This window comes from Podarcis pityusensis, assembly GCF_964106645.2.
Source record: "Podarcis pityusensis genome assembly, chromosome: 5".
Classification (NCBI taxonomy): Eukaryota; Metazoa; Chordata; class Lepidosauria; order Squamata; family Lacertidae; genus Podarcis; species Podarcis pityusensis.
This window is the reverse complement of record NC_138032.1, coordinates 53,946,460-53,973,127: the sequence shown is the minus strand read 5'-3', so window position 1 is coordinate 53,973,127 and position 26,668 is coordinate 53,946,460. Positions and strand designations below refer to the sequence as shown.

Here is a 26,668-nt window from a genome sequence, read left to right as displayed (position 1 = left end):
AATTATTTTTGCTTGCCCAAGTGAACCATCTCCCCACTCCTCCTCCCATGTGCTCTTCTGATGGTTCTCCTGATGTCAAATGGGGCCAAATGGGGGGTAGGCAATGGGAAAGAGAGAGGGAGAAAGCCCCATTGTACTAGCTGAAGTACTTGAGTGGACTTCCACTAGCGGGACCAGGTGTTGAATTCAAGCCAAAGTCTTTTGGGGCTTTAAGCACCTTGAATTAGGCCCAGAAACAAACTAGCAATCTGAGCAGCTGCTTTTGAAAAAACAGGAGGATGGGAGTTCTAAATGGAAACCCAGCCAAGATATGGACCAGCTCCTTCCAGGACAGTGCAACCCCAGAACAGGCCATTTCCCCACGTCTTGAGCTGAGAACTCTGAACATACTAACACCTGTCTTAGGAGAATTCACCTTTTGGTTCACTTCCAAGCACCATCTAGCACTCAAACCACCTCTCCTGATTACGATGGGAGGGAGAGATGAGCTGGGCATCGCCTGCATATTGATGTCACCTTGCTCCAAATCCAATGACAGCTCCCAGTGGCTTCAAACAGATGTTCTGTGGAAGCCAACACTACATTCTCAGAGCAGGGCACAGGCACTAATGGGTGATCCAGGGGACACGCTTTTGAGGCTGGCCCTGTATGCCATTCTCTTTCAGCTTCAGAGTCCTTGCCCTCGTTCCCTTGAAAATGAGGACTCTGATTCCAGGGTGATGAGAACCATCACCATATGATAGGCATGATAATGTTCTCTCCTCTATATTAAGTCAGGTTCGGACAAATGTTAACTCCACCAGACCTGTAGGCATCAGCCCCCCTGATTCACGGCATGCAGCTCACTAGAGAACCAAGGCAGCCTGCACACTCCACAGTGATGACAAGGCCACTTAAGTGCAATTGTGTCAACGGCTCTACACATCTCGGGATAAGGCAGCTTCCTATGATGCTGAAACCAGACCTTTACAAATTGCAGTACGACACACCATGGTCACTTTCGGTTTCCCACAATGCAGTGTTCCACAATCCAGTGTTTAGGTGTTCCCAGATGCAGGTTGACACACTCATTCCCCACAGTAATCAGTGTATGGCACTGTTTTGAGTCCTAAGTAAACATACTTGAGATTGTGATCTTAATGATTTACTCTTAACCCACTGAGAATTTAGATGCATTGATGTGTTAAGATGCATGTACTCTATTGTACACACTTTATTGTACCAGATTGTGCAATATAAGGTACAGGATTAAGATTTATGGCACAAATATTCTTAATTGAGGACAAAATCCACTAAAAAAGTCTCCAACACACAAAACCCATTACCCATTTTTGTCCTCTCCTATTATCTGAGTCCTGGGGAGAAGAATCTTTTTGTTCTGGAATTCTGGGCTATTCTGCTACATCTAAACACAACACACACATAGAGAGCAATATAGTTTCATGCTGATGGGGGGAAAGCCACTTAGAAGCATTGGGAGTCAAGTGTACTTCTGCTTATAAATGCTTGATAAAGCCTTTCCCCGCTAATGTCCTTTGAATAAAGGTGCAAGAAATTTGTTCACTGCATTAAATCAGAGCAAATGTTCCAGCATTAATGCAAGAGCAATCTATTACTGGAATATTGCCATTTTTCAGATAAGTTGGCATAAAAAACTACCTACCTCTCATTGGATGCAATTAGTAGTCACAGAACACCGGTTTTATGAACTGCACCTATTTCTTTAGTGCAAGGCTCATGTATTTTTATATACAGTGCAATTTGTAACAGCCGCTTTAACTATGGAATAGAAAGATATTGAATTTTGCAACTTCTTAACTTCTGGCTAACCCAAGACAACCTACTCAAGTCACTCTTTAATATTAAATTCATACAGCCTCTGTGAGGAAATGTGGCCTGTAGAAGAGAAATAACTGCTAGGCTCTCCTTCCCCTCCACCTTGCTATTTTAAAATTGTTGCTTATCAGTTCAACAGTTCTGATACACACCTGCTTGTTCTAAGGAGCACCTGCATGCAAGCACATCCCTCAATGCATTCACTAAAGTCCCACAGAGCTTTAGAGGAGGACTAGCTGAGGTGCTGCCATCCAGATGTTTTGAACCACAACAACTCCAGTCATCCCTCATCATGCTGGCTGGGGCTGATGGGAATTGTAATCCCCAATTTCTGGATATCACCAAGCTGGTACCCATTTAGATGAATACCTTCTGGAAGAGCAAGATGCTCACTGAGTAACCCTAAGCCATTCACTTTTTCTTAGTCTACTCCAGGCATGGCCAAACTTGGCCCTCCAGATGTTTTGGGACTACAATTCCCATCATCCCCGACCACTGGTGCTGTTAACTAGGGATGGTGGGAGTTGTACAGGGGTACCTCTGGATGCAAACGGGATCCGTTCTGGAGCCCCGTTCACATCCAGAAGCGAACGCAACCCGCGTCTGCGTGTGCCGCGATTCGCCGCTTCCGCGCATGACGTCATTTTGACCGTCTGCGCATGCGCAAGCGGAGAAAACCGGAAGTAACGTGCTCCGTTACTTCCGGGTCACCGCAGCACGCAACCCGAAAATACTTATCCTGAAGCTACTTCAACCCAAGGTATGACTGTAGTCCCAAAACATCTGGAGGGCAAAGTTTGGCCATGCCTGGTCTACTCTAACCTACATTGCAAGATTGTTGCTAGGATAAAACTGGTGTGAGCACAAACAGTGCCTGAGCAATTTGGAAATACGGCAGATTTATTTTTTTTTTAAAGGAAGGAAATGTTTGCTGACTATGTCCACATACCCACACTGTTCACATTTGGGAGTTTACTCTATTTGATTTTGCAGGACTTGGTAAGAAAATATATGGCAGGCACTCATTTGTAAATCAGTCCCACAATGCTTATTGACAAATATATTTCAAAATATCTGAGGGAGCTGGCGTTTGTCCACAGACAGCTTTCTGGGTCATGTGGCCAGCATGACTAAACTGCTTCTGGCACAATGGAACACCATGACGAGTGCCAGAGTGTACAGAAACGCCATTTACCTTCCCGCTGCAGTGGTACCTATTTATCTACTTGCACTGGTATGCTTTCAAACTCTTACCCTTTACCTTTCAAAATATCCATAATTTCAGAACCTATATACAAGAATAATAACAACTTATTTCCCAAAACAGAATATATTTTGTTTCATATATAAAACAGAAGAATTAATAATGAATAGGTTCCATGGTTTTGTAGCTAGGAAATGTAAAATTCAGTTGCATTTTGTCACTCTTCTGTCCATCTGCTTACTTCAAGTGAGACACCTTCATTTTTTATTTCACGCACTTCTGAGGTAGTCCCAATAGTTATGAGCTATGTGCAAATTTCAGTTAAATTTAATTTAAAATCTAAAATGTTCAAAACGTTTTTTAATACTTGATTGCATTTAAGATTGGGCTTTTCCAATACCCAAACTAACATGATCAATTATTAAACTGAGAAGAAGATGAAAGTATAATTATGCTTAAAGTGAAGTATATAAAATTATGTAAGACACTTTTCAAACTGCAATGAGATGAGGCATTTTAAATAGTTTTAAAATTAACTTTGGGGAAATATTAGGACTAATGTTTAAAGCATTAAATGTTCCAATATTAATATAAAACATGGCAGGATTCAAAAGACTCAAAAAGCTGAGCAACTGAATATCAAAGTTACAGTAGCACATGATGGAAGAGAAAAGAAATTAGACAAAGATTAAAAGCAAATACGCTTTTCCCTAGACACTGCTGTGTGCAATAGAAATCATCTATATGAACTTGGCAATAAAGCTCACAGCAGATTTTCATGATCACCCACTTCTAGTTAACTGCTTCTTGTGTTTTGATGTCTTTAGCAGTGATATAAGCCAAAGCAATTTGGTCTGCCACAGGTCACGCATAAATGTCATGTACTGTATTGCATAAACCACTTTCTGATTTGCTTGTAGCCTGGAAAAAGCATTATCGGAACCAACTGTGCTATCTCTGTGCATAGATAACAAAAATAATGTTTGTCAGAGAGATTTTTTTCCAGCATACCACATCCTGAAAGGTTGTGGCAAGTTTTGTTTGCCTTTTTTAAAAAAAAGATCAGCAGGTAGGTACAAGAGACCAGTAGTTCAATCAGCTCTGCATATCTGTGACCAAACACCTGATGCTTCAAGTACAAATGGGTAATTGTATATTCAAATTGCATGCTTGTTTATTTCTGTCTTGACTCTGACCAGGAGTTCCATGCAGGTGAGTGAAGCAGGAGCACAGCTCTGCTTTGCCAGCCAGATCAATGACTATACTGGCTACAAAGGAAGTGGATTCACCTCCTCCTCAGGCGGTAGGTATATAGAAGCTGAATAGGCTGGCAAAGCAGGGGGAAACTGAATTGCTTTGCCAGGTGGACCAGCTTCTGGGCCCAAGCTGTGGGCCCAGAGATACTCTGGGTGAAGGACTGGCTCAAGCAGCTTGAACTGTCTCCAACAGCACTTCCCTTTGGTGGGTGTGCCATTATTAAAATTGGGGGGGGGGGGCAGGAGAAAGAGAACCAGAAAGGCACCACTTCCTGGTAATAATGAGAGCAGCACCCATGGGGGGAAAATGAAGCGGAATCTTTTGAGTAAAAAGGAACAGGGTACAAATGTTTCCAGGCTAGTAACTTCCAGAGGCTTTGCAACAAGTCTGGTTTACTCTAGTTTCAGAATTCACTGAGATGCTCACAAAACATGCTGAGCATGAGACTGTATCCTCTTGAATTGTTACCTAAGGGCAGCATCTCATAACTGTATATCTCCTTGTAAATGCAGTTGTAGCACAAAAGTAAGTCTCCGTGGACAGATTGATCTGCACTGAAATATGTCACAAGAGTCGAAGCAACCAAGTTACTTGTAACAGCCATTTTATTATTCCATATCCTGAAGTTTCAATTTTAAATAAATAAGCAGCCACGTAAGCCTAAGATCAATGGTGAAGTACTGTCAGCAGGTTCAAAGGACCGTGCAACCCTTTCCCTACTTGTCATGTCCACCTCCCCGCCCCCACAAGGGACAAAGACACAGGACAAACAATGGGATGAGAGTTCAGAGTTCAGCAGTCCATGGTCTTCCCATAGCTGCTGGTCCTCCATTCCTCTTTTCAGACTTCCATGGCCATTTAGGGCTTTTGTTTAATACAAATATCAGTCAGGAGGAAGAATTGTGGAACCGCCTTGCACATAGTATGGTCCTTATAAATATAGCTGTAATCAGACTCACATTAGGCAGAAATTCTCTATGCTGCAATGTCTAGGGACACAAAGGCTTATATTCAGCCTTGATCAACACACACACATTAGTTACCAATTCAAATATTTATAAAGCAGAACAGTTTTCACAGAACTATGGCTCTATTTGCAAAAGAAAACCACCCTATTGAACAATCTTCCTGCATTGACTCCTTTTTAGTTTTTATGATTAAGCCAAATGCCAGCATTGCTTATAGCACATTAAACACTTTAATCTTCCTTTCTCCAGAAAATCAACAACTATTTAAAGAAACTCACTTGACTTCGCAGGAATGAATGCTTAACTCTTTGTGTAGGAGCCCACTGGTAAGGTTATACACCAGGACCGAGCCATTGCTTGTTCCTGCAAGGAGTCAATTGAATAATTGCAAAATTTACAGAAATCACATTGACATTTTAAAATCAACTTTGTCCCCCTCCCCGCCACAAAAGTGAATCTCTTATACTTATTTTTCCACATAGTTTCCTTTATTCACTCATCCTCAAGTGATTGATTAGATTGCTAGGCAGGTTTTACATCACCCACCCACAACATTAGGCCCGATCCACTGGTAACTACACTAGCCTTGAGTGTAAGAGCTCACCGGGTAGCCATAGGCTACATAGACTACTTCCATGGAGGAAAGTGGGTAGCACAGTGGAAGTGAAATGGGCCACTCTCACTCCTATGCTTGCAAAGATAGCGTCCAAGGAGGCCAGGGGGAAGAAGCTTCTCCTTCTCTGCAGCAAGCATGGAAATTCAATGAGCTGTCGGAGGAGAGACAGAATGTTCCACAACCCCTCCACCAGCCAACTACATTTCTATGCCAGCCGTAAAGGAAGGGAAGTCCCTTCATCTACAACCAAACGAAGAAATGAAGCAGGCTGGCAGTGGAGGGACAGATTTTTCTGTCTGCTCATTTGGTAGACGCTCCCCTACCTCGTTTTTCGAACATAATCTGTTCCGGAAGAGAATACCACTCAAGGGTGGTCTGCAAACTCAATAGAGAAAATTGAAAAAAAACTCAGCGGAAGCCATTCGACTTCCGAGGTGCGTTCGAAAACGGAAGCATTTACCTCCAGGTTTTTGGCGTTCAAAAACTGAAACGTTCAACTTTCGAGACATTCGAAAACTGAGATACCACTGCATATTCAAGTAAGGAGGGTGCCAAACCATAAGTAACCTTCAAGGCAGAATCCTGATAGACTGATTTTGATTTATTACCTTGTCACTGCACAAGCAGAATGAATGCACTGAACTTAGGACTCATTTCATACATAAATGCTTCCTTTAAAAAGTCAGTGAGAAACTTGCCACAGTAAGCATCAAACTTCAACTTGCGTCAGTACTGAACCTTCAAAAATCTATTGTGCTGTGTAAAAGCTAAGGCAAGCCATGACAAGATCTGAGTGGGCACAATTTGGATTTCTTCACATAGCATGGGATCAGGTCAGCCATTATACACTGAATCCATTAATTGCTTTCAGAAGATGCATTTTAATACCTCACTAAACCAGTTTTTAGAATGCATTATATTAAAACATAAGCCAGGACTTAATGTGCTGATTGGCATTTTGGAGCCAGAGTTAAGCAGGTATTTAGCTGGGGTCATTTAAATTCACTGCTCTTTTAGCATTTTGTATTTTAATGAGAGGGAAAATGCATTTTTAGCCACACTAAACGTTTGTCTTCGAATGGGATACAAATCACAAAATTAATAATATATATGGCAGGAATATCTAAGAACTGGAAAAACTTTTCATCTCTCTTTTAAGACAGCATTTATTCTGGGAAGTAATTCAAGCAACTCAAGGGCATGCTATGTCAGACAGCAATAGTCCCCAGAATGACACACAGTTTATCATACAAACGTATCACTGCAAAAAGTCAAAATGAGCAATATATTCAACTGTACTGTTTAAGACACTTACCGACAGCAAGGAGAGGCTGATACTGTTTTAAGTTTTTTGTGGTGAGAGGTGGGCACATGCGGATAGCAAAGGGAGGCAAAGGGAGTCCTGAAAGAAGCCCTGTTAGCAGGAACCTTAAATGCACTTCTTGCAAACAGTAATTTTTTTGTTGTTCTTCGGTAGAAAGTGTGCCTTGCCCTGATGTACAATATAACAGAAAAAGCAAAATAGATTTCATGATTTGGCCATAAGCAATTACCAATCTCAAAACTGTGAAACACAGCTTTTTGCTTTAGAATACTATAGCAAGCTAAAATAGTTACCAAAGCTGAAGTAAAATATAGATGACTGTTATGGCTCACATACTCTTACCTATCATATTATCCAGTGACAGGTCCGGAAGTTTATTCTGAGATGCCCCAACAGGTATTCCACAGAATGAGACTGGCGAGTACAAAGGTGATGCAGTTGAATTGCTGCAAAAAGACAATTACAATAAAACTGAAGAATGAAACGTTATATCATGCTTTAGCCTGACCACCAAACAGAATCCAGAATGACCTATGCAGAAAGGTTCCTTTTCTACAAAAAGGAGCATCCTTGATTCTCAGTGGCTGGAATTAACAACTGATTAGTCCTCCACCCTGATGGTATTCCTTCATGAAACGAATGGCATTCATGTCCAGGGGCAAGAGTAAAACACAGCACATTACTGCACTGTTGCAATTAATGGCTGGTTTCCCCATTCTGTGTCAACTGAGATCCCTTAGAGTGCCTCATGTACAGATGACATCAACATGCTGCACCTCTCTGCTATATACAAGTTTGTCCTCTGTGCAGACATAGCTTGTTGTGATCATGCCTATTTAAACTGATGGAATGATATTGAGGAGCTAACTGAGATCTTTTAAGAATGAGAGAGCTCATTTTATATCAACACTGATTTTGAAGGTGAGAGAAGACAGCACCACTATTACCAAGAATAATACACAAAACAAGATGACAACCCATGCTGTATCACACAGGTGCAATAAGCCTATTAATTGTGGCCTAATACACACAACATTAGTATAAATCATATACAAGTCTTGTCAGACGTTACTATTAGCCATAGTCATCTGGCTGCTCATTTTAAATGACAGCTTTGCTGAACAACAACCCTTGTTGTAGAAAGTTGTACTAAACAACATGGTTATAAACATTAGAAATGAAGCAGCTTAGTCAAGTCCACGGATTCCTTGTGTTTAAACTACTAATTAAAAAAAACCCTGAACATTCAGTAAGGTTACCTAGTCCGTTGACTTCGGCCTGAAATGATGGACTTCAGCTCCCATATCATTACTCTACCATCACTGACTATGAGAGCTGCAGAATTTTCATTCACAGGACAGCACACCATAGTGAAGGGGCGAACGGTCTTGGTAACTCTGATAGCATCACACTGACTTCGTAAGTCATAGACCAGCTCCTGAATGGGGTCAGGTTCTGCAAATGTCAAAACATGAGATAGCAGATACACACAGCTTTCAGTCAAATGTAGCAACCACCGGGCTCTTGTGCTAATTCTGCTGGTTACCACTGTTACATCTATAGTATGATAAAAACGGACAATGTTTTTAATAATATAGAGGTACACAAAATATTGGGGCATTTGAAACAGAGGCAGGTCAGTACACTGGAGGATTTACATAATAAAGACATAGTAACTAATTACTAAAAAGACATTTAGAATGTGAGGGTACAGGGTACATTTGTCACATCTACAGCTTTATGTCTTTCATACCCTGTTCAAGTCTATTTTAATGAATCTGTGCCAGAGGTCACTAACCTATTTCAGTGTGAGTGCTACATATATTGCTGGCCAATGCAGCAATATTTGCCAGTGAAAGGCAAGGCCAAAGTTGGGATTACACTCATCTCCATCTCAGCATTGGGCCAGGTGGGGGAATTTTATTTGACTTGTGTAATCAAACACCTTCAAGTTATTTACTATACAGTACTGGAAATGATACAGGTAGGAAAATTGATGGCCAAAGTTTTAATAAGAATAAATGCAAATTTTGGTTGTAACATTGAATTTGTAACTTCAAATGCTAGATACCTAGTTCGGTAGACTGGAGTAGCTTGCTCACCTGGATCTTCGTTTAATGTACTGTTTACACAACCAACAGATCTGCGAACTCTCAAAGTAATACAGCCATTTTCATGCAGGCAGAATAACCCATCACGCTGAAAACATGGGATTACCTAAACAAACAAACAAGAACCCCCAAGTTTAATATTGTTCTTCATGTTCCTATTGAAATCTTACCCTCCATATTAATAAACCTGCACAAATCACGTAAACAAGAGGAGGACTTGATACAGATATCTCAAACGTCCTAAAAGTTTATTGACCCATTATTCACTATGGAATAGGATGGGACTCATTTTTTAAAAGCCTACTATTTTATTAGACAAACAGAACTCTATCAATCCATTTTTCCCAATTGTACACACGCTTGTACATGTCACAGGGTAGTCTGGCAGGTTACTTGCAAAAAAGAAAGGGCTGAATATGTTAATTATTAATGCTAATAAGTAATTTACTGCTTAGAGTAAATGCACACTTAACATAATATAAAATTAGAATGATTACGGGTGATAGAAGGTGTCCTGTCCCCCCACAGTGGGCAATTTCCCTGCAAAAAGCAGTGCAAAGTACTGATCTAAATAAGTGCACAAGCAGCACTTCAGATTGCTCAACAGGACATTTTCCCCTTCTCGTCGTCCCACATACCCCTAAATCTGATCTGAGGCTTCCTCCACCCTTTGGACAGGATTTGGGGGCAGCATAGGGTACACAGAGGGAGTGAAGAAGGGCAAAATTGCCATTGTACAAGATGAAGTTGTTCCGCTCATGCAATAATTTAGTTTAATACCGTCTAAAGAACCTGGATAGTAGAAGTAGAAGTAGTAGAAGATTTAACTCACCACCACCACACCTTAAAATTTGTATTGAAAACCTTGGGTATATATGTATAGTGAGAACATTCAGTTTAAGAAAACTGCACATCATATGACAACCAGCAGGTACACCACTTCTTTAAACATCAGATGAGAGGCTCTATCCAACCCCCTCTAGCAAAGACAGCTTCAGCTGTTCCCACACTGATGGCGATACCGAGCACAGCAGAGAAAGACTGGGGAATGAGATTTAAAAAACTTAAATGTCTGACAGGACACCCAATTACAGGCAGCTTTGCAATGAACGATTTTTCAGATGTCTCGAAAGCTGATTATAGTTATTTATTATTATTTAGTTAAAACAATATTATTGTTTAATTATAATGGGGATTTCAGCTACTCTGTCATAATAAAACACATGAGTGCTTGTATCAATGGAATCATTCAGGTTTTAATTCTTTTCTCAAAATAATAAACCTCTGTTGCCATAATCACATGAAAGTGAATTTTATTTTTTATGAATACATTCAAAATAGCACCATCTTAGCAGCCATAAATGCGAACCATTCACATAAGTGAGAAAACACACACATTTTAGTTTCAGACAAAAGCTATAAAGCTTAGCATTATTTCTTTTTAGCTCACATAAATAAAATATTCTAAAAGATCAAGGCAGCTCAGATAAGGCTTTAGACATGACTTAGCTGCCTAACCAAGCAGAAACAGATGTTCAAATAAGCTTGTGCCTTTGTTGGAGGAAACTTCTAAACAAGTATAACATGCCATTTCTTTTCACTATGGGGTTGTTTCCACTTTAGTAATATTTATAATACCACAAAATGAGGTGGATTTTTCTAGCAGACACTAAAGAGCTGAATCATTGGTCATGTCAGACTCTTAAGTGTCTCATACCTTACTGCTTATCACTACACATTGACCGCAAGACTACCAGCATCCAAACTCACAATAAAAACCCAGCAACTGCTTATTGTATTTGTGGGATTTTATAAAATACACTTTGCAAAGCCTAGCAATGCCTACTCGGAAGTAAGTCCCACTGAGTTCAATGAGGCTTACTCCCAGGTAAGTAGATTCGGATTGCAGCCTTATGTTCTAGTCTCCATTTTGTCACCCACAATCTTCAACAGCTCACATCAATCAAATTGTCAACAATTATTCTGGAATAGTGCTAGCAAGGAGGAAAAAGTGATCTCAAGGTTATAGCTGTCAGTTGTAATTCCCCTTCAAGGTTAGTTTATTTTTTTAGCAATCAACCTTTGCTTTCATGTTCCTCACTGACTCACAACTTTTGTATTGGATGATTTTTGCACACATCCAGTGTATCAACAGAAACATCTGTATTCCATAAGGAAACAGAGCAAGTGAGCCAAGGCACTAAGTCTCAATAAAACCTTTGGGAAATGCTTTGTGGAAGAAACAAGCTTATTTAGCACAGGGTTGCATTTAGCCTGCAAATTAAAGTGTTTTGTCTCTTGTGTCATCTACAGCTTTGGACAAATACAGGGCAGAATGGAAATCTAAAGATAAAATGAAAACGAAGGCATGCACAATGGCAAGATGGATTTATTACCTGGAGGAAAGGCACTCCTGTTCTTTCGATTGCTATCACACCTACTGTCTGGTTTACTTCAAGGTCAAGAATCAAGATTTCTCTTGGGTAGAGTAACAACATGTAGTTTCGCTTGGCAGGCAGGTAGGATAGCTGAAGGCAGTCATTCAGTGTTACTGATTCAGCACTAGACACATCACAAATAAGTCTTATTAAAATACATTTCATTGCAAAGGGTCCAGGATTTCAAGTGTTCAAATATCCAAAATGCAATTTATGATCAAATTAAACAGCTATATGTAATCAAGCTTTGCAAACAGCTACCAAGCCCATCTCAGATGCTTCTCTCATCAATAATTGATTATGCAACTATAAAAGCAGCATCTCTCCACGTTCTTAAGAACAGCCGAGCCATTACATTAGTTACTAAGGGAAGCAGTAAGCATTTTTAAAGGGTTTTGCCCGGGCCAAGAAAAAGAGGGTTCTTTCATTAACCGAGTAGACGTATTGGTTGGATAGTGAGAACAATCTTACAGGTTATATTCAAGTACACACCTAAGTTTTAAGTATAAACCTGAACATGTAAACTGTGACAAATGTGCCTTTGAAAACATCATACAGAGCCAGGATCAGTTGCAATCGCAGGTTCAGGTTCTGGAGTAAACCCAGGCTCCCTACATGGGTTTACAACCACCACCATCACACCCTTTTAGTTTTTAGCTACGATAACCCACCTGTCATGTTCAATGCCCTCTTCTCCCATCCCTGATTACAGAGAACAGCAAAAGAAAAATGGAAATTCACCACTATTATATCACATTTATTTATAATATTTCAGCCTTTGCAGCTTATTCATACCTGCATGTACTCACTTAAAGCAATCTGAGAGGGGCATGGAATAGGGCAAGCACTTACATCTGTCTAATCCTAATAAAAGGCTCCAATTCAGACAAAGTTAATTATACTTGTCCCACTGAAATCAATGAAACTTGGGTAAGACCCATAATTCTTAAGGGCATGTGCAAGTCATCACCGAAAATACTTCTATCATTACTGGGCAACAAAGAAACGGCAGCTGCCCCACTAGTTTCCTTTTTGACAAGGAGAAAATGTAAATAGTTCTAGGCTTTTCATGCCCTTCCAACTGACACGAGATCACAATTCACAAAGAATTGCAAAATGAGATGCCATCAAGCCTATTGTTCAAAACTTAAAGCTCTCATTAAAGTATTGATCTTACCAACATTAACATGTTGCATTCAGCACTGATTCACAATACAGTCTGATGAATTTGTTAAAACAATTACTGACACATTTAAAGGTATTCAGGATGAAAAACAGCAACAAGGAAGGAAAATTGTGCCATATGGAGCTTAATGTTTGATTGTTTGCAGGAAAAATATCAAAATGCAATAATCAAGTTTAATAGGTGGTAATATTTAAAAAATCAACAGAGATCCCCCCCCCCACACATTTACACATCAGTAGACACTTCCAAGACCCACAAAAGAGCACACATTTTAAACAGGGCTTTTTACAGGAGAGCTTTCCAGCAGACTACACAATCAGGAAGCCAATTTTTACCACATTTCCTCCCTGTGATCATTCTCAAATGCCCCACAACCATGTAGAAATACCACCACATGTGAACAAATAGATAAATTCTGAAGCAATTTATATAAACTTATTTTTTTATGCTACAACAAATACAACCAACCAACCAACAACAAAAATACCATCCCTCCCTTCAAATGTTCTTATTGCACTACTGAAATTTTTATTCTGGGCAGTTTATAATGACAATTATCATGCAACCTCATTTTTTCATGAGATAATGATTCAGGGTACTGCTTTTTTTCAGAATCCAAATCCCTGGAACTTGTCCATGAATTCCAGTGCTTGAAAATGCACGCAGTAGTTTATAGTCCATTCAAAGAAAGTTTTGAAAGGTCCAACTGGCTTATTTACTGAATATAATGAAGTGGTTTCCAACCTTTTTTTTTTTTTGGCCATGCCCCACTTAAGCATCTCTAAAATCCTGACAACCACCCCCCCACCCTGGTAACATAAAATTCTTATTATTCAAAAAGAACTCCTACTCATGTGAAGGCAACCTAAGAGGCCATTAACTGTTAATAACTCATTCTCAAATTGCCCCCCTTAAAAATCAAATTGCCCCTGTGTGGGGCATGTGCCCCATGCTGGGAACCACGGATATAATGTCATCTTTGTTTAGAAACAGCCCTACTGGCCAAGACAAACAATAAACTCTATGTAAGACCACCCTCAAATGGCAAAAAGAATATAAAAAAACAAACAACTTATGATTTTCTGCCCTGCAATGGTACTCCAAAATCTGAAAATGAGCTGCCTTCCCTTACCTATTGGTAGAGCTGACCCAATCATCACTTCTTAGAGTAGAAATTTACTCACTGCTTCCCTTTGGGAGGAATCCAAATGGTGCACGAGCAGACTTACATTTGTGCACTGGGACTTTGCTTTCCTCTCCTCACCCCGCAAGCAGTCTCCAACACGCCCCGAAAATTTGCTCCAAATGATGCCCGGAGCAGATTTCAAGGGTACACAGGATGGATTGCACAAGCTGGTTGTGCTGGTTGCACAAGCAGAAGTCTGCTCCAGTTGGCAGCAATCTTGTTTCAAAAGTGAAAAAGTAAATAAACTTTTTTGAAGCAAGATAACTTAAGTCACAAAGGGAAAACTGGTAAGTAACCATGTCTACATGGATAAAGGAAATACCTCATTCTGAAAGCCTGATATTTCACAGCCATATATGGCTTGAAACACTGACAGCAATCCCAGGTCTCAAGCACAAAAATGGAATACTGGGCTTACCCTATCCCTATTCTTGATTAGCCAGAACAACATGCCTTGCACTGTAGGCATTATATAGATTTAACTATATAGAACAAGTCTTGTGAGCACAGTAGAAAACACATGCTTAAGACCTACCTTGGTTTTTCATTAGTGATGAGAATTTTTACTTTGTCCAGGGCCTTTTTAGCCCCTGCAGCAGATACCAGCTTGTTATGAACAGGACTAGAACGAGGGCTGGAAATGTAAACCTTTTTCCCTGAACTGACAGGAGCCTTGGAAGGAGAGAAGTCCGAAATGAACACTATTCCCTCACTTGTAAGCACTGCACCAAGAAAAGAGACAGTTATTACTGTAAAATATGAGGAGAGATTTGATGGTAGCATTTCACTTTTCAATGTACTTCTGGAATGAAAAGTGGTAACAAATTTTACGAATGCTGAAATACATGGCAAACTGATAAAAGGAACATCCTTGTGGAAAAGAGTGATAGATGATCCATTCTTATTTGAGGCCATGGAAGTTTAACCCTTTTAAAAAAAATTATGTAAGGTTACTGGCAGACACAGTTGCTCTTCACTAATTTTCACCTACTTGCAGCTCCTCAACTATATTGTGTTATCCCAAAGCAATCTCCCCAACCAGGCACCTTCAAGGTGTTTTGGACCACAATTCCCATAATCTCTGACCACTGGCCATGCTTGCTGAGACTAAAGGGACGTAGTCCTATACAACTCACCCAAAAGCAAGTTCCAGTGAATTTAATTGGACCATCTTCTGAGTGAACATGCCAAGCTACGTATCTCTTCACATGTAATACACAGAAGCTATTTCCTCATTTCTAATTATTACACCCCATAGGCATGATAAAGCTGTATTTGCATTGTAATATGAGCTACAATTTCATTCTCCACAACTTTGACTTGAGGCAAACTTTGTAATTAACTACGAATTCATGACTTCCCTTCACAATCTTATTTGACCATTCAGATTCATTTCCCCCACAAACTACCTCTAAAATAATACAAGGTTAATGAAGCTGTCCGATGTTATTCACTCTCAGTTCTCATGTTGCATTTTTAAGCCTCTGTGGCACATGTTACAATCTAACAGCAAGATTTTGTATGACAGCAATATTCAGTCCTGTAGAACAGAAAGGTAACATACTTTCCTAAAACAGAACTCACATGTCAAATTTGAAGGATCAAAGGGATCGAACGAAAAAGAAAGGATGTTTTCTGCATAACTTTTCTTCCAGAGTTTAGTGCCAGTATCTGCATTCCATAACACTATGTAATTTGGTGGGTGAACTGCAAGGAGAAGATCTCGAGAGGCATCCTGATTCCACAGCCACTGCATGTCTGTCAAACAGTAAAAGGAAAGGAAAGGAAAGGAAAGGAAAGGAAAGGAAAGGAAAGGAAAGGAAGGGAAAGGAAAGGTGGAGGAAAGAGAGGGAGAGATGAAAACAGTCAGTCAATCTTGGAACTAAAAATAACAGCTCCCCTTTTCATCTTCTAGGTTTCTGAGGCAAACATCAGAATGTGGCATCAGTAAAACATAAAGTTAGAGCTCTCATTATTGATGCAAAAAGAAAAACTGATACCAGAATTGCTCAAACCATCTTACAAGTAACGAGAGCCATCACAGCCAGCACCTCTTTCCTCATACAAACTCATGGTCCCAAGAGCTCACACAACTCAGCCAGGTCCTGCTGCCAACCCTTGCCAATGTATCTCACCCAAGGACATCCCAGAACATTTGCAATCAGTGAAAGAACATGGCACTTGTACATGGGTAGAGCTTGACATCAAAAGAGACTGAAGCTAGTAAAAACCAGCAGTTAAGGAATCCTGAGCCAAACCCACATAAGTGTGCAAGTGTAAATTGCATTTTCCCTTTGTTAACTGGGAAGTCAGGAAGGAGAGGTATGGCAAGAAGATTGGTTTGAAAATAAAAATTGAAAACATAGCTACTGTAACAACATGGTGTTAACACAATATTTTGAGAGATCTGAGCTGGCTTCAAGCAAGCAGCCCATTAGGGTGGAGACGATTGTTTGTTTCCACATGTACACAGAAGACTTGTTATTCTTCAACCAAAATATTTTGTCCAGCAGAAAATGCAGAAATTTTTCAAGGTGCATTGGAAATATTTTCCCTAGCATGCTTATTTACTTGTATTTAGCAAAGTTTAGCTAAAAACTTTTAAGCTGCCAACATTACCTAATGCTGTATTTGCAACTTTCATAGTTATGAATTAATTCCAACAGAATTTTTTTTTGATACGGTGACTTTAGTAGTTCAGGCACAGATGACATCAATGTTGGATTACTTCAAGCTACAATCAGCAATCCAAATAATGCTGTAGTATTCTCCACTGACAGGAGACCCAGACATAACACAGTGCCCTGCTCAGAGACATGCACTAGCTGCCAATGTGTTACTGGGCCAAATTAAAGGTGCTATTTATTAGTATATAAATCCATCAACAGTTTGAGACCTGTTTACTTGATCCAGTGTATGCCCATTTAAGCACTTAGGTCTGTGAAACTAGCACTTCTGCAGGTGCTACGTGATGTTTCTTCTGCACTTCCAAGAAAATTGTAAGCCATTTAGAGGTCTTTTGTTCTAGTAAGTGGCTTATAAATGTTAAATGAACAAAAATTTCTGGTGGAAATTTTTCCCACCCCATGGGCAACAGAGATGAATGAAGACTTGATTAAAGACAACCAATTAATACACATTCTGTATTTCACAGGTAAGCATGAAAAATGAAATATAAACCCAAAACCTGCCACTAAGTTCACTGAAGAGAATTCATATTTCAATTGCACTTTTTAAGCAGTAAGTTGTTTCAGCAAATCTTAATCATGAAGTCTTTTTCTTTTTTTTACAGCTAGGATCACCAAGGCTCAGATCAATAACTGTTCCAGAATATCTGACATAATGGGTGTAGATTTTATTTCTATGCCCATCAGCTAGCAATAAAGATCTTCAAATGGCACTTACAAATCTAATAAATCTAAATCTTAGGATTATACTGTAACATCACTTTTCACTAGGAAAGTCCTGAAGCAATTTAAAATAATACCTAAGTCTACACAAAACTAAACTTTATGTCAGAGGTTGCCAACCTTTTGGGACCAGTGGGCACATCTGGAGTTTTGAGAAAATGTTATGGGGTGCCAGCCAGAAAATGGCTGCAGTTGGATATGTTGCATGACACAATTTTGCTGCAATTTGGTGTGTGGCATTATACAAATGGGCTGCCACTTCTAAAACAGAGCAAAAAAGGAGACAGGGCCAAAAAATCATGTGGGTATCAGCCACCTCCATCATTGGGAAAAAGTAATCTATATATCATTGTTCTCTTTTTAAACTATTCCTTTTCTGTGACAGAGGAAGCTAAAATTAATAAGTAAAAATGACATCTAAGAAAAATGAATTCTGAAGAGAATGTGAATAATTATTGGAAGGGAATTACAATGCTTTCATTTTTATGTTGCCAACAATTGAGGAATGCATTAAAGATTACCTTACATATGTGGGCAGCTTTATAGATAACGAATGTGTCCACAGAGAAACATCAGAACTAAATAACAGCAAAACTTTTTCAGCAATTAAACACCTTAATATTAGATAAAAGTATTCAGCATTGAATAGTTAAGTTATGCATTGTGACCATTTCCTTTTCCACATCATCATCAGAAGCAATCAACACAGATTTCGTGTAACTTCACCAGCTTTTTAGCAATGCAGTAAAGGGGTGGGGGTGGAATCTTTGGGTCATTATGGTACATGAAAAATTTTATGAGACAACTTGGCAAGCAAACTATCAATTATTCATGAAAGCCCATGCTGGAATTAAATTTCACCAAGATGCTGTGAATTTTACTTCAGGAATAAAAGACATCTATAACTGTGATGATAATGAGGAATGTGGGCAGCATATACACAGCAGGAGATGCACAGCTTCCTGGAAAGTCGGGAGGGGGAGAGAGAGTGGAGTGCCACAAGAGAACTGAGAGACATTAGAGGGCATTAATTGGGGGGGGGGGGAGTGAGAGAGAAAATGTTGAATACAGTATTTTCTTTTTGCTCAAGATGCCACAGTTCACAATTTAAAGGGGAATCCCTGTATATTATTACTGCCTTTTACTGAAAGATATTAAATTGAGCAATTAGTGCCATTTGATAATGATAGATCTGGCAGGGTTACCATAAATACCTTTATTAGATTTTAAACCAAATCCATCTTAGATCAATTACATGATACCAAAGGGCTGAAAAAGAAGATAGAGATGACATGAAGACCTTTTACAGGGGCTCAGACACTGAGCTATGACTCTATACAATGTTTCATTTTTGCAAGTTAGTCTATATCATTATCAGTCTTCTCCAATATTGCTTTGCTGGCATCATCAAGAGAAATATCAGGATACTTGTTACTTTTCACATAAAAGATCCCAAATTTTCTCCCCCACCTGCCAGGCATTGTGATGAAGCAAAAAATATGAACAAGTCTGGGTATGCAAGCTTCAGTGATAGTGTAGTTTGTTGGTTGTGGATGCAAATCGGCAGTTATACAACCTGTACCACAAGCTGAAATGCAGCTGCTGAACTAATTCACTGTTGCCTAGCGACGGAGTGGCCTTCTCCAGAAACTGAGCTAACAAGTTTAGGGTAGCCTTGAACAATGGGGCATTGTTTGTCATATTTAACAAGGCTGGAAAGTCTGTATAAGCCCAACTCTGCAGGTTTTAAACCCTTTCCCTATGGCACTAATAGAAATAGATAGGAGCAACAGAACACTGAAATAAACACATTTTTCAAAATGTATAAACCACACAATAAATTGAGGGTCGTTTATATTTATTAGACTTTGTCAGCAGTACGAGACAGTAAGTCAATATTGGACAAATAAACCAAGAGAAGCTGTAAGACCATGGAGGATGTGAGAGGGGGTAGTGGGTACAGAAAACTAAGGGGGGAGATTGTTATGCCCAGAGGAGGTGAGATGAGAAGAGAGTTATGACCTTGAAATGCAAGGATTTACTATTGCATTATAGAGTTGGAAGGGACCTAAGAATCATCTAATCCCAATTCCCTGCTCAATGTAGGATCTGCACTGCAAGATGCAACCACAGTCTCCATAACAGGTGGCTGTTCCAAGCTTCACTTAAACAAGAGGCCTCAACCTCTTGAGGCAGCCTGCTGCACTGTTAAACCAAATCTTTCTTTTAGAAAGTTTTTACTAATGTTCAACTGAAATCTGCTTTCATGCACTTTGCACCCATTAATTGCAGACCTGTGCTCTGGAGCAGCAGATAACAAGCCTGCTCCATCTTCTGCATGAGAGCCCTTCAGATATTTGAAGACCACTATCTTGTCTCCTCTTAAATCTTCCTCCAGAATAAACCCACTCAGCTCTTTCAACCATTCCTCACAGGATTATTCGGTTTCTAAACTTCTCACCATCCTGGGCCTCTGGACTTTCCTAACAGATATACTTACAGTACAATCCTATTCAAAAGTCCCACCAGCAAAGCAAATTAAATGTTTAAAAACAGGTACATGAAATATGTCTTCCACGCAAGAAGGAACACACATGCAGGAATTACTTGAATGTAAATGGAAGCATACAGATTGACTACTTATTGTTCGTAACCTTCTTCTTTTAGCTAGCAAATCCATTTACAGTGGTACCTCGGGTTAAGAACTTAATTCGTTCTGGAGGTCTGTTCTTAACCTGAAACACCACTTTAGCTAATGGGGCCTCCTGCTGCCGCTGCACCGCTGGAGTGCAATTTCTGTTCTCATCCAGAAGCAAAGTTCTTAACCCGAGGTACTATTTCTGGGTTAGCGGAGTCTGTAACCTGAAGCGTATGTAACCTGAAGCGTATGTAACCCGAGGTACCACTGTATTACTGCACGATGGTGTAACACACACACACACACATACAAAAGTTTCCTTACCTTGAATGGGTTTTGTGTGCTCTTGTATTTCACAGCGAGCAGCTCCTGTAGCAACATCCCAAACAATGATCTTTCCAGTGGCATCAGCAGAAGCCAAGCGCAAAGAATAAGGTGATCCAATATTGTGATGGTAGTTTTCCTTAGCCCATTTAACCTAAACATAGGAAGGTAAGCAACATTCAGAGATATTTGTAACATAAACAGAAGCATGAAATACTATTTTTAATGAATTGCGTTTATATACTGTATTTTTATGTCATGAACTACCCCGAGATCTACAAATGAAGGCCGGTATATAAATTTAATATAAATAAATAAATAAAGGAACTGAAGAAATTAGAACCTGAGACTAATTCTAGTATATGCAACTTACAAATCTGTAACATGAGGTTGTATAGTAAGTAATAAATGAATTGGGAAGAGTGAATAAATCCCAAGGGGCAAACAAATCTAATACCACCAATATTCTTATATGGCAATTTGAAATTAACAAATTTCAAATTCACAGCACTCTCTCTGACAGTGAAATCAAGTGGTAAGTGCTGACAGAAATTAAACCAAAGCATGAGGAGGACCACCAAGATGTGGAGAAGTACAACAAACTTAAAAAAAACCATAACAAGCACCTCCCCCCACAAGAGCCCAGTGAAGACTGGATATACTCTGTAGCCTCTGAATATACTCTGTAGCCACAAAATGTTGAGCGGTAGGTAAAAAAGAAAAATAAGAGAACTGGACGATAGGAATGAAATATCTTGATTGAAAATAATGGCTCACTGGAACACTGAACATGAACACTTCTGTCAAAAGGTGTGGTTAGATAGCAATACGTTTGTTACTTCTTACAACTGAAACAGCATTATGAAAACAAATGCAATTACTGCCTAAACATGATAGGGTTGCTGTTTGATTATTTTCTCTTACCTGATTTTTACATTAAACAGGTTACAATGTTATTAACTTACCTTGACAACATTAGCTTTGTGCCTTTCCAAAACCTGTAGGGTCTGGGCAGTCTTGGAATCAATAACCAGAACAAGAGAATGGCATCCATATGCAATCAACCCTTGCCAGCCCCTAGAAAATAGTAATCATACTGTCAGACACAGAAACATAATTTTGGTAAGCCGTAGAACAAAAACAAAGCCAAAACATATGAAATGCATGATTAAACTACACTTCTTGGAGACTGGTGTTAAGTGGTATATAAATTATAGAAATAAATTAGATCCAAAGTTATAGTCACTGAATGTCTCAAACCATCCTCCACTCCAAAAAAAAGGGGAAGTGAAAGCAACTCTAGCTGAATCACTAGAGAACTGAAAGAATCTTTTGGCAACCACTCCTACGCATAAAAAGAACCCCCAAATTGTTGTATTTACCAACTACAGGAGACTTTTCCCTTCAGTTTTCCAGTGAAGGCAAGTCTTGTGCTTTTATTTCCACCCTACCCTAAATCCCTCCGCTCGTGACATCTTAAGTGTTTTACAAACAGCTTTCACTTCTGCTTAATAAGGACAGGCTGCAACAAAACACGCCTCTCCTGTATGGGTCTCTACAGCCACAGCAAGCGCTGTAACTCTCCCAACGGTTTGACTTTACCCCCGAAGGTGCACTCTTCTGTAGTCTCCCGAGACAGAAAGATGACAACCAAACCAGTTCAAGTTTCTTCATCCTATACTTGATTGAAATCAACCCAGTTGCCAAAGCTCACATGCCCATTATGCTGGCTGCTCCCATAATCAAGCACTACACCTGACATCCTTTTCTTAACCCACACATGGCTGGCACCCGTCTGTCTTGGGGGACCTTGGAAAGAGTGTGCCTTCGGCAGAGAAGTCAAAGTTACATACATGTCAGCCCACACATGTTCCATACAGTGCTTTTTTTCTGGGGGGACGCATACCCCTAAACATTTTGTGAATCTAAGTTTAGCCTCATTGAGGAGCAGTATTTCAATATGAGCAGGAAAATGAGAGTACTCCTAAACATTTTTAAAGAAAAAAAAACACTGGTTCCATCCATAAAACACACACACACATACACACACACACACACACACACACACAGTGCTTTAAAAAAATGTTTAGGGGTACTCTCATTTTGACTCAAGAAAATCACCATTTTATAGTTCAAATCGGGAAAAATAAATACAGCACAGTAAATGGACAAAAGCAAAAGATTCACAAAATGTTTATGGGTATGCTTACCCCTGCGTACCCCCCCCCCAAAAAGCACTGTATATACATACACACATACACTTGCACCATAACCCCATACAGGCTTTACCAATAGTTTGCATTACACAACTCTTCTTGAAGACTCTATGAACTTCACTCAACTGCCATTAGCAGCTTACACGCCTCAGGGAAACAATGGCTCCTTTGCCCCTAAAATCCCCTCTCACATTAGGGCCATAAGGTTGGTCGGTCTTAGGCGCCCCTCTCACGCCCATACACTGCGACCCTGTGCACGCCTACTCGCGAGTAAGCCTCGCTGAAGTCTACTCCAGCATGTGAGATGGGACGGCCACCTCTCTCTCTCTCTCTCTCTGGTAGCTCGCGCGGAGCTATAACGACCCTCTCTCTGTGTCCCGCCGGCCTGCGTGGCCTGGGCCCGCCTCCTCCCCGGTCCCTCGCCGCTTCCCCCACTCACCAGTCCGCCGCCCCTCGGTTCTGCGGGTTGAGCGCCCCGGTGAGGGTCCGGGCCGACAGCTTGATGTTGACCATGTAGGGCTGCATGGCTGTGAAGGGAACAAGGTGGGGGCGGACCGGTGGGCCAGAGCGGCCGACAGGTCAGGGAAAAGTACCTACGGAGAACTAAGGAAGGAAGCGATCTCCGTTAGATGGCGCACCACCAATCCAGCTCCCCGACGGATCCGGTGTACCCCCTCAGCTGAAGAAGATTGGTTCCGCCCCCCAAATGATAGTTCAGTTTGGAGCTTGTGTTGGGGACGGGGGTGTTGGAGGGGATCCTAGGAAAGATTGGGCAGGACTCCCGGCTGATTCTTTTCCGCGTAGTAAGGCAACGGAAACTGCTGTTGCTTAACCGGCCTTCGTTCTCTTTTGAGCATGCTCAGGAGCCTTCAGAGAAGACATTGCCTTTAGTTTCTCGCTTTAGTCACGCGGACGGGATTTCTGCCATTTATTATTTTACTGCCCTGCGATAGAGCGAGGAGGCAGGGATTGTTCAGAGGAAGGAAGGAGATGTAACTAAATCTAGAGCAGGAAAATGCACGATATTCGCAATTCTAATTTATTTTGGGAGGGTTTTTTTGGCGGAGGGCGGCGTGCCAGGGATGCCAGAAGCAAAAGTGTGTGTAGAAGAAATAAGAATGTGACTACTTGGCACTTTAGGCGCTCACAGAACCCTCCCTACCCTTCACCTAAGGTGAACAAGAGGCATTACCTGAATTCAAGGATACAGTATATAGCCAGTCAAAAACAGTCAAGGAGGATGCAAAGAAGGGCTGGTGAAGGATGCGGCTTAGAGACCAACGTGCCTGGGGGGGGGGGTGGCCTGGGGAGAATCCCAAGGGCCAGATAGAGATGCATGATGGGCTGCATTTGGCCCCTAGTCCCGACATTTCTCTTTCCTAGTGTAAGGTAATTAAGGGTTCTCTGGAACACGGTTTGAAAACCACAGGCTTGCTGCTTGTTGCCTTGAGGTTGTTAGAAAGAAACAAGACAAGGTTACCTGACCAAGCTTGGATGAAAACTCTTTCCTTAAGAATAATTTTCTGCTTGGTAACTGGCAGCTTTTTACAGAAGATATCTATTTTTAAGCCTAACAAGCCTTGTGGGACTGAAAAGCATGTTATTTTGTACTTTCTCTGTGATTTGTCCTTCCCAAGTGGGCAGAGGCTGGCTTGGTGCTGTATTGAAGACAAAAGACGACCAGGCAGCTGGGTAGTAAGGAAGTTCCCTGGAAGCGCAGATCAGAGAATGTTTCTCCTGCTGCTCTTTTACTCCTGGCTCTGCACCATTCATGCTTTCTATAATTACTTGAGGGTTTTGCTGTTCTGGATAATGCCTTGTGTTGATAAGCTGTTTGCAAAGAGTGATTGCTATTTTCTGCTTTGTCTGGCTTGAATAGACTTGTGAGGTAGCAAGGTGACAGCAATTTTGTAGGATCTGGAGTTGTATAGGTTTTTGTGATACTGTATTGTAATAATTCAGAAATTTAATCCCCTGATGGGAAGAGACAAACACATTTTCCAAACAATGCTTTGAGAAACAATAGGATAATTCTGTTTCCCAGTCAATGTGCTGTTATCATAGACACCACCAGATTGATACATCTGGTTTTCTATGTTATTCTTGACACACAGCCCTTTGTGTGTAGGTTACACAAATTTATGGGAAGATGCATCTTGCATACATATTGTGCAGGGTGATTTTCCTCCCCTGATGCCAACCCTAAAGCTATTAAAGTGGCCTTTTCCAGCCTTGATTCCCCATATGTTGTGGAATCACCTGTTATTATAAGGTGAGCAGCGTCTGAGAAGTGGATATTTTTCATTCCATTTTTAAAAAGACAGCTATAATATTTTGCTATGCCTAGATAGAAGAGGCAGATAGGATTTCAGTCAGGTATGAAGTCCTGCCATGTTGCAATTTCTTGCCACCCACAAGAGTTTTACACTTACAGCCCCCCCTTTTTTAGAGGGCAGTAACAAAGATAGGGCTTCTTGTCCCATTTCCCTGTAGGTACTGTGCAACATTTATTGTGTGAATATCATTAGTGAAAAGTTTCTCCACAGCTGTCACCAGCTGTGGAACTATAGTTACTGTACATTGAACAGCACCCACACATAAGATGCTGTGCAGCTGCTGATAAAATGGAAATATTACAGTTTCTGATTCAAATAGCATTCACACATTCAAATTCAATATGCTTTACTTGCATTTTCTACTAGCACTCCAACATAGTCAGGTTATGCACAAGAGCAGCCAACTGACTGCCAATGTATTTGAAGCAATCAGTAGTCCAACGGCTACTTCAGAGCTGCCTGTATTTTGCTCTCATCCCATATAATCAAAGAGATCAGTGGTCTTGCTATGGTGCAGTGAAACACTCCGGCCATTTTTACCTGTTACCTAACCCATTTGTTTGCAGCCAAGATCTGTTCTGCACAGATACATACCAGTTTCTGGAAACAAAATGGGCAAGGTATATCCTACTGCAGCGCCACAGAACATTTCAGGGTGTGGCATCAGAGCACAATCCTACAATTTCACATACAATGCCCCTAATAAGGGGTACATTTTTACAAGGTGCACCAGTGTTCAACAAACCTGCTTATTAAAAAAAAGTAATCAGTAAGAAAGGTGATGGGAAATGCACTGGAAAATATGGTATAACTAGTCCTTGACTATGATGTAGGGCTCATCCAGACTTCCTTTTGTGCTGCGTTTCTAGGCACAGGTCTGTGCTTTAAAGCTTCCTCTGATTGCTTTTTTTGTTGCCTGGTGCTTTCCCCACAAAAAGTCATTCTTTACTGCTGAATAGCAGCAAACTGTAGTCAGCAAACCCGAATTGCTGTTTGTTCTGATCCAGTGTTAAAGAGCGTGTTTCCTTGGGCAACGTGATGGGAGAAAAGAAAAATAAAAGATCTCAGACATTGAATTTTAAAGTGTAGACCTGTCCCTGGAAAGTGCAGGACGAAAGGTAAGGTGCCTTCATTATATATCTTTAGGTGCCAGGCAAAAACATTCCTCTTCTCTCAGGTCTTTGGCTAATGAAACAATCTATGGCCTTTTAAAATGGGGAGGGGGGGAACTGTGTTTGTTCATTATTGTGTTATAGATTTTTGTATTTTTGCATTTTTATATTGTAAGCTGCCCTGTGGTCCTCAGATGAAGATCAGTATAGAAATGTAATTAAATAATAATCATAAAAAATTACAAATCAGGAGGAGTGCTAAATAAACAGATTATCTGGAAGCAGTGCTGTTCTGTCAGAAACTCCTCAAAGGTTGCCTTTGCTGATTGCCTTTTTTTGGAGCAAGCCAATTGATTTACAGCATTTTTAATTGAGTGTAACCTTGTAACACCAGCTTATGGGGCCTTAAGCCTTAGAGTTTTAAGGTGAGCTGCTGAGGAGTTTCATCAGGGGAGTGCAAAAATAGTAATTTACAGTAGCTGCTGACAGCAAGGTTAGAGCCAGTG

At 40.4% G+C, this 26,668-nt stretch overlaps 1 protein-coding gene across 1 annotated transcript in view; it reads right to left on the bottom strand.

Annotated features, from left to right (window-relative positions):
• WDR11 (WD repeat domain 11) overlaps positions 1-23,438 on the bottom strand; it is a 47,984-nt gene extending 24,546 nt beyond the window's left edge. Inside the window, exons 1-11 of the mRNA XM_081005198.1 lie at positions 23,154-23,438; positions 21,464-21,575; positions 20,499-20,652; positions 15,711-15,884; positions 14,662-14,848; positions 11,713-11,878; positions 9,308-9,422; positions 8,465-8,660; positions 7,548-7,651; positions 7,197-7,373; positions 5,544-5,628 (exon numbers count right to left, since the gene is read on the bottom strand). Coding sequence (XP_080861324.1) covers positions 5,544-5,628; positions 7,197-7,373; positions 7,548-7,651; positions 8,465-8,660; positions 9,308-9,422; positions 11,713-11,878; positions 14,662-14,848; positions 15,711-15,884; positions 20,499-20,652; positions 21,464-21,575; positions 23,154-23,239 — 1,556 coding nt within the window. The 5' untranslated portion in view covers positions 23,240-23,438. The remainder of the gene's footprint in view (positions 1-5,543; positions 5,629-7,196; positions 7,374-7,547; positions 7,652-8,464; positions 8,661-9,307; positions 9,423-11,712; positions 11,879-14,661; positions 14,849-15,710; positions 15,885-20,498; positions 20,653-21,463; positions 21,576-23,153) is intronic.
• Between the last annotated feature and the right edge of the window lie 3,230 nt (positions 23,439-26,668).